This window comes from Alnus glutinosa, chromosome 2 (genome assembly GCF_958979055.1).
Source record: "Alnus glutinosa chromosome 2, dhAlnGlut1.1, whole genome shotgun sequence".
In the NCBI taxonomy this organism is placed as follows: Eukaryota; Viridiplantae; Streptophyta; class Magnoliopsida; order Fagales; family Betulaceae; genus Alnus; species Alnus glutinosa.
Window position 1 is genome coordinate 26,798,025 of NC_084887.1, and position 9,179 is coordinate 26,807,203.

At 30.6% G+C, this 9,179-nt stretch overlaps 1 protein-coding gene across 1 annotated transcript; it reads right to left on the bottom strand.

Annotated features, from left to right (window-relative positions):
- Window positions 1-6,293: 6,293 nt before the first annotated feature.
- Window positions 6,294-8,897, bottom strand: LOC133860426 (uncharacterized). The gene is made up of 3 exons (XM_062296036.1): window positions 8,673-8,897; window positions 8,446-8,564; window positions 6,294-6,560 (listed from the first exon to the last, which is right to left on the bottom strand). Exons 1-3 carry the CDS (start codon window positions 8,860-8,862, stop codon window positions 6,294-6,296), a joined length of 576 nt encoding a protein of 191 aa, XP_062152020.1. The 5' UTR covers window positions 8,863-8,897.
- Window positions 8,898-9,179: the final 282 nt, after the last annotated feature.

Here is a 9,179-nt window from a genome sequence, read left to right on the forward strand (position 1 = left end):
TAGTAAATAAGTAAGACTTTTCAAAAATTTATAAATATTTTTTTTGAATGTGAATAATGAGACTTTCAATTTATAATTATTTTTACCATAATTGAGGGCTTTAGTTAGAAATTATTTATGAAATATTCACCATATTAGAGTCTTAATATATTTTGGAAATAACATTCATTGTACAATTATTAAGTGAGAGAATTAATTAAAGAATTTTATTAAAATTTTACTATATTAGAGCCTTAAAATGCTTTTTTGAGCCTTTATTTATTTATTTATTTTTTAAAAAAATTTAAACTTCTTGTATAATTATTAATTGAGAGTCTTATCCAATTGAAGGTTTTAAGCAACCGCCTAAATCACCTAGAGCTCGAGCCGCCCACTGGCCTTTACAATACCATTATCTAAGGGGGAGACGGTACTTTTGAATGGGCCCTCTCATTGATCTAATTGAGATGCAGATGATAACGGCCTTGTTTGTAAAACACCGGAGCAGAACACAGTAATGCGGGTTACTGTTCATGTACTTTTTTTTCTTTTTTCTTTTTTCTTTTTTCTTTTTTTTAATACCAATCAATATCAAAACATTATCATTTTTTTCACTTTTTATATCACATGAATAATTTTTTATTACTATTCAAATAAAAAAATTTATTACAATACATTTTTTTTTCACTTTTCTATACAAATTTTTTATTTTATTTTATATCACATCATCACTTTTTACTAATTTTAAAATTAACTACTCACTACTTTATTCTGTATGTGTCTTTGCCCACGTGTCCAACTTTATAGTTGGGCAAAGAATAGACAAGACAAGCATTGTACGGCTAATCTTAGACTTCTGCTTTCGAATTTCCTCCTCAAGCTTCTCTTTGTTTCTCAATTTTCATCATCCAAGGTTGAGTAAAATCACAACCCAGCCACCCCATCGAAAAATCAGAGACACTCAGAAACTAAGAGCGATCAAGATAGAGCTCCAAAACTCAATCACAACCCAGCCACCATGAGGCACAACATGTAAAATAAATAAATAAATAACCCAAATCTTATATTTTTCAAATATTTTTTTAAAAAATAATATGTCACAATCCCATACCACGTATTAGAGCATTGACAGTCATGAAAAAAAAAAAAAAAAAAAAAAAAAAAAAAAAAAATCATACTGACTAGCAGTTTCTATGGTCTACAAGGCGACAACTTTTTGATATTGGCAATTCTAAAGAGAAAATTCCAACCGACAGAAGATGTGGCCAAGAAGAATGTTTAGGACCACTTAACTCTTACGTCGGAAGATATCTATACGTGCGTAAGAAGATTTTCCTGTTTAGAGCATTGAAAATGTTTTTTGTACGACCTGATTCTTACGCAATTCAAGAAATATTGGTAGGACCATGCATGCATACACATCCTGAGACATATATATAAGGTCAATTTTGAATGGCCCCTCTCATTGATCTAATCGAGATGCAGATGATATCAATAGAGATGAATAACGACAGACAAAACAAGCATTGTACGCCTAATCTTAGACTTCTGCTTTCGAGTTTCCTCCTCAAGCTTCTTTTTGTTTCTCAATTCTCTTCATCCAAAGCTGAGTAAACCACCCCATCGAAAAATCAGAGACACCCAGAAAACTAAGAGCGATCAAGACAGAGCTCCAAAACTCAATCACAACCTGGTCACAGAAATCTGCAAGGCACAACATGTAAAATAAATAAATAAACTCAAATGCTATATTTTTTAAAATTTTCTCTTCAAAATTTGCTCCTCAAATTATGTATCACGGTCCTATGCTATATATTAAAGCATTTTTAGTAGCCTCATTAAAATAGTTATTTGGGTGAGTCAATTTAATGAAAACACTAAAAAATTACTCTCAGCAGTCTCACTATTATTCACTCACTAACTCTTACCAATTTTGTTTTTTTTCTTTTTATCTCACATGATTACAGTAAACTTTTTTTCTTTTCTTCTCTCAATTGTCACTTTTTTTATTTTTTTATTTTTTTGTTCCTCCCATTTTTGTCCATTTTGCAGAGATACGACTCAAATCCACGGTCTCAAAATTCAAAAAAATACTTCATAGATTTTCTGGTCCTAAATCTTGCAGATTGATTCGAGATGGTGAAAAAGGAAACTATTTTTTTTTTTAATCAAATCTTTTAGACTTTTACTGAGTTATGAGGTATCATTAATCATTTTTAGTGCTAGTTTTTTTAATTGCAATTTCTGTGTTGACCGTTAGAATAGAACAAGTATTTAAAGAAAAGACAAATATTCAAAAAAGATTAAATAGAAAAATAATAAAGAAATCTGAAAAAATATTATTTAAATTGAATGGTAATAGTAATAGTTTTTTTTTATTTATTATTCTTTGAACAATGTTGGAACTTCTTCATTGATAAAAAACAACAAATCCTCAAAAAAGGATCTAGGGACAAGAACTGTCTCTAAGTAGTGCATGCAAAAAAGCCTCCTCTTTTTTATTGTACCTGCGAAAATCATCAAGAGATTCCGTTGATTCCTTGAAAATAGTTTGAGGGAGAGTGAAAATATTATCAAAGATAAAAAGATTTCTTCGTAACCAAATTCTTCTAGAGATCACTGCCATAAGATCTAAATCTTCAGATGAGAAGCGCTCTATACAGTACTCCAAAAGCTGCATAAAATTATCTCCCATGAAAGAACACTTCTGAAATGACACTAAACTCCCACCCCAGACATCTTGAGCAACTAGACATTTTCAGAGGACATGAAAACCTATTTCAGATTCACTACTACAACAAGGGCAAAGATTAGAATCCACAATTTTACACCTAAATAAATTGCTCTTAGTGGGAAGTAAACCATTACACGCACACCACATGAAAAGCTTTACAGGGTTTGGAACTCTCAAATTCCAAATAACAGACCAGACTTGCAGTCCGCCCGCCTCCTGTGATGTACCACCCAAATTGCGATCATTAATTTCCATTCCCAAGTGATATGCACTTCGCACTGAAAAAACTTCATTCTTTGTACCTCGCCACACAATTCGATCCGATGGAAGAGTAGGACTCCAAGGAATAGTAGCAATAACCTTAGCCTCTTCCAAACTAAAAACAGCATTAATAAGGCTAGTATTCCACCGCCGTAAATCGGAATCAATAAGAGTTGAAACAGCCGAATCTGCAGAAATCACCCTTGGGGGAGACTGTACCAAAAAAGAAGTAGATGTAGTTAAAACGGTGAGGTTGTTGGGGTATTTTTTAAAAAGCGGCTCACCAGAATAGAGAAAAATAATTTTTAACTATTTTAATTAATAAAATTTAGTGAGGCTATTAAAAATGCTTAACATTGGCAAATAAAAAAAAAATTAAAAAAAAAATCATGCAACCTAGCAATTTCTATGGCCCACAAGGCGACAGCTTTTTGATATTGATAATTCTAAAGAGAAAATTCCAACCAATAGAAGACGTGGCCTAGAAGGATCTTTAGGAATTAGGACCACTTAACTCTTACGTTGGAAGGTTTCAATGTTTAGAGCATCCCAACAATTTTTTTTATAGCCTTTTTTCTTTTTTACAGAGAAAAAATATTAAAAAAATTATAAAAAATCACGCACAGATATTTTATCGATATTTTAAACATTGAAAATACTAAAGTTCTAGTTAATGTGTAAAAACCAGAAGAGCTTTTCAATGTGTTATTTTAAAAATAAAAAAAAAAAAGTATTTTTATTTCATTTCTTATCTATTATCCTTTTGCCTTATATTAAGAATTGCGTTGAAATTTTGTAAATAATGTAAGGATATGTAGAAACTTATATTTGTAAAGAAATAATATTTAATTGATATAAAAAAAATATAAGAAGATATTATAAAGTGTATTTTGTAAACGAAGTAAAAAATAATCTTATTTTTTAAATTTTTAATTAAAAGAAAAAAACCTGCTGTAAATGCTTTAACGTAGTGTCCTAGTGACTAGGGAGGCACTGTACCGTTCTTCTTATTGAGTATCAGATTAGTCTTATTTAATCTTATTTAATCTTTTACAAGCCAATTATTTGTGTTATGTCATTTTCAAATATTATTTGTTTACAAATATAAATTTTTAGATATCCTTACATTATTCATCAAATTTCAATACAATTTTTGATATAAGGCAAAAAGAAGTTAGATGAAAAATAAAATAAAAATATTTTGTATTAAAATAATGGATAAGGAAGCTTTTTTAGTTCTCTATACATTAGGTAGAACTGTAACATTTTTAGTACTTAAAAAACCGATAAAATATTTGCTTTGTGTATTTTTTGTATTTATTTTAATGTTTTTTTTCTGTAAAAATAAAAAAAAAATTAAAGACTATAAAAAAATAAAAATTGTTGGGATGCCCTAAACATGAAAATCTTCTTACGTATTGAAATCTGACGTAAGAGTTAAGTGGTCCTGATTCCTAAAGATCCTTTAGGCCACATATTCTGTCGGTAGGAATTTCCTCTTTTAGAATTATCAATATCAAAAAGCTGTCGCCTTGTGGGCCATAGAAACTGCTATCTGTACGAATCAACTGCCATTTTTGTTTAAGTCTAAATTTCATTACGTCCAAGGTGACCACTGGATGTTTGAATAAGACGCACAAAATAATACAAAAAAGAATTGTAATATATCTAACTACAAGAAACGGCCGGGGATACAAAAAGATAGGGCAATGGACCGCCTTAGGTGATTTACGTGGTTGCGTAAGGCTTCTAATTTTTTTTTTTTTTTTTTTTTTTTTTTTTTTTTTTTTTTTTTTTTTTTTTTTTTGAAAAAGGCGTAAGGCTTCTAATTGAATGAGGCTTTCAATTAATAATTATATAGTAAATTTATAATTTTTTTTTTAAGACTTAAAAGTACATTTTAAGGTTCTAATTTGATAAAAAATTTAACAAAATACTCTTTAATTAAGACCCACTTCGTACGATGCTTGTTTTGTCTAGTCTTTGTTCAGCTTTATTGTTATCATCTGCATCTAGATTACATCAATGAAAGGCCCTTTCAAAAGTGTCTCCCCATTAGATGACCTAAATGAATAAGGCCACTAATTAATAATTATACAGTAAATTTATTTTATTTCTTTTTACAAATAATGGCTCAAAAAAAAATATTTTAAAGCTCTAATATGATAAAAAAAATTAATAAAATACTCTTTAATTAAGGCATTCACTTAATAATTATACAATAAAAATTATCTAAAAGACAAATTTTAAGACTCTAATATGTTAACAATTTAATAAATAGTTTCTAACTAAGGTTCTCAATCATTGTAAAAGTAATAATAAATTGAAAGTCTTATTATTCACGTTAAGAAAAAACATTTATAAATTCTTGAAAAGTCTTACTTATTTACTATTTTTAAAAGCCCCATTTTTACATTTATGAAATTAGTCCAAGTTGCATAATTTTGTCTCCAACGTTTATTTGAATTGAATATTTAGAAAAAATATGAAAAGTGTTCAAAGTGCATAAATTCTCATTGTTTGTGTTGTGCATAATAAATAGAATTACACACCCTCAGTGAGTCTTCAAATGTCCAACAATTTTTTTTTCGCATTATGTTCTATTATGCATCAATCTTTATATAACTTATTTTTATTTTTCTCTTTATTTTTCTTTAAATCTTATTATTTTATGTCTTTGAATCAAGTGATAAGTCATTCTATGTCTAATAAGTTATTAAAAAAAAGTTTTAGAATACATTTTACAAATAGAAGAAAAGTGCTCTAATTGACATGTTAAATAAAAATATGAGAAAAATACAATTAATTCTTCAAAAGTTTGATCACTTTTTTTATTTTACTTCCAATGTTTAAAACTTTACAATGTGCATTAACAAAATTTTCAAATTTGTTAACGTGGCCAATTCGTTAGCGATTTTCGATTACACCGACAGAAAAGGTTAATTTTTTTCATATGAACTTTTCCATTTTACTATTTTACTCTCGGTTAGACGTGGCCAGTTACTGAATTGACCTTCAAATATTTCGCGCCGGACGACCCGGCCTGATCTTGTTCTCATTCACTCATTGCGTTTTCTTTGGCCGTCCATGTTCCTCTCTTGAGGGCTCGAACTAGAGGCTTAATCGCTCCCGACGCAGCTATGTGCTCCTTGTTCCTCGTCGCACAGTGAGAGATTCAAAATCGTTGTGACGCCGTTTTCTTGGATCTGAGGATCAGCAGAAGAGACCAACAAAATCAACGGCTTCACCGCACCCGCTTTGGCAATTTTAAGCCTATTTTCTGGCTTTTCTTGGCGAGGAGTCTGATCTCCATGGCCGCTTACTTTTGCTCCTCAATCGAACAGAACTCTAGGTTCGAGACGAGTTGGCGGATCAGCTCGTCCGAGTTATCCGCCGCGCAGGAGATGAGGAGTTGCTGGCTCTCCGAAGAAGCGGTCTGAAACTCACCGAATCTTTCGCTGTTACAGTCGCTAAAAGCTGGTGAGTCGTCGTTCATACACAAATCACTGAAGTTCCGCCCCATGCATGTGTAATTCGCCCCCCTTTCCATCTCGATGGCCTCAATTCGGTAATTGGCAATGTCTAACTGAGGGTAAAATGGAGAAGCTTGCATAGAAGAAATTATGTACGGAGCACGTGAGGTCATTCTTGTTAGAGTAAACGAAAATCACTAACAGATTGGTCAGATTAATAAATTTAGAAATTTCATTGGGCACATTACAAAGTTTTAAACATTAGAAGCAAAATTAATTAAAAAAATGGTCAAACTTTAGGGATTAATTATATTTTTTCCTATAAATATTAAAATAAATTTAATGTAATTAATATTTAAATATAAGAAAAAAAACCTCACTTAAACTTATCGACTTAAACCTCAAAATTTATCGAGCCGCCCTAAATGGTATGGTTCTTATTTGGATAATTGTATAAGTTTTGTAATGTGTAACGAATGGTTTGTGTAACAAACCATGTTGGTGTTTATTCGGCTAACAAGCACTATTAGGAGGCTACTTTTGTTGTGTTTATCCACTTGATGAAAATTCATATTTGGGTGTATGAGGCTTGGTATCTTGTTTGTATGTTTGGTTCTTTATCCAAAAAATAGGAAATATGCAAACTATATATATATCTTGTTTAATTTCACTCAAACTGATATTTCTTTGCAAAAAAAAAAAAACATTATTTTTTTATGTGTATTAATTTTACTTTCCAAATTTCTTTCAAGAATAAGAAAATTATATAAGAGACTTTCATATTATAGCTCATTAATATTCTAAAATGAGTGAAAATATTTTAAGTATGCAAGCTTGCTAATAGTTTTTTTTTTTTCTTGAAAATTCCATATTTTAAGAGATTATGCCTCATCCATTTGCAAGGTGATGACAAAAATGACAAGTGCCGCATTATTGCAAATAGTTTTTAGCAACTGTGAATAGATTTTTTTCTTTCATGGAAAGTTTCAGGTATGCGATCAAATCTTTACATTGATTTATTTTCTAATTTACCATTAATAATAAAATTATTTATGAAATTTTTATATTTAAATTGTTCTTTTAAATTATGTGCTCATAAATGTTTATATTTATTTTTTTTAGATATATTTTAACTGTATAAAATATATAATTGTAGTTATCGGAAATTATGAAGAATAATAATTTTATAAGCCCTGGTTAATTTTAAACGAATTCGTGCTGTGGTGAATTTAATGAATCTGCCTATAGATCATTTGACGTTATATGAAATATATAATTGCAGTTTCGTTTGAAACATTTATTTATTTCATTTTTTCAATTTTATCTTTTAATCTTGTCCACAGTTAACCAAAAATCACTACAAAAAATATGGTTTTTTGCCACTTGCAGTTCGCCACGTGTACAGTCACTATACACGTGGCGAACTGTTTGCCACGTGCAAGTGGCAACGTAAATATACGTGGCGGATCAATGTGGCACTAACTGCACAGTTGGCCGCGTGTATTAATGTACACGCGGCCAACAGTTGGCCGCGTGTATTATTGTACACGCGGCCAACTGGCCGCAGTATAAATATTATAAAAAAAATATTATATATTTATATATATTTTATATAAATATTATATATATATATATATATATATATATATATATATATATATATATATATATATATATATATAATTTATATATTCTTTTTATATATTATTTTATATATATATTTTTTTTTACTAAAATTCTCCAAATTTATTTCATCCAAAAATATCACAAAATCAAATTGCACTAATTAATCAAAACAACAATATTTAAAAATTCGAATACCATGTACTAATAAACATATTCATTACTAACAATAACTACTTACACAACAATATCAACAAATTTTTAAATCTTGATTTAATAAAGTTATTCGTGACTAACAAAAAAAATATATATACAAAATATCTACAAATCTGGAGGACGTCGCTGCGGATCACGAGGTGCAGTCCCAGGCGTGACCTCGCCAACTGTCGATTGTCCCGCAAGAGATGGTGTAACGGGCGATGGAGTCCCGAGAGGGGATTGTTGGCTCAGCAATTGTCCAGAAGGCGACAACGAACCAACCGTTGTCGCATTACCTGCAAGTAATAAAAATAATTAACCTACATAATATTATATGCAAATTTAAACAAATAATGAGAACAAATTAAAAATAAACCTAAATGTATACATAATATGAACCATACCTGCAGGCGCACTACTAACAGATGACGTACTACCTACGTGTGCGGGTGAAGACTGCTGAGCACCAGGGCATACGAACGATAATCCTGTAGAGGACATGAAGGCCTCAAAATGTCGCATGCGCTGCTCCATAGCATCAAAATGTCGCATGCGCTGCTCCATAGCATCAAACTGTCGTATGCGCTGCTCCATGCTGTCAGCCCGCTCTCTCTCGGCCTGCACTATGCCCTCCAACTCCGCAATTTTATGAGCAGCCCAATCCTGAGACGTGCCCTCGGCCGGTCCCCCCCGTGTGCGGTCCCTATTTTACTAAAATAAAATAGTAAAAAAAAAAAAATAGAGAGATCTCGAACCTTTTTCTTTTATATTTTTTAATATTCTTCTTTCTTTTTTTAGGGTTTAGGGTTTTGTTATTTTTATTTTTAGGGTTTATGGTTTTAGGTTTTTAGGGTTTAGTTTTTAGGGTTTGGGTTTAAAGGTTAGGGCTTAGGTTGTTAGGGTTTAGTTTT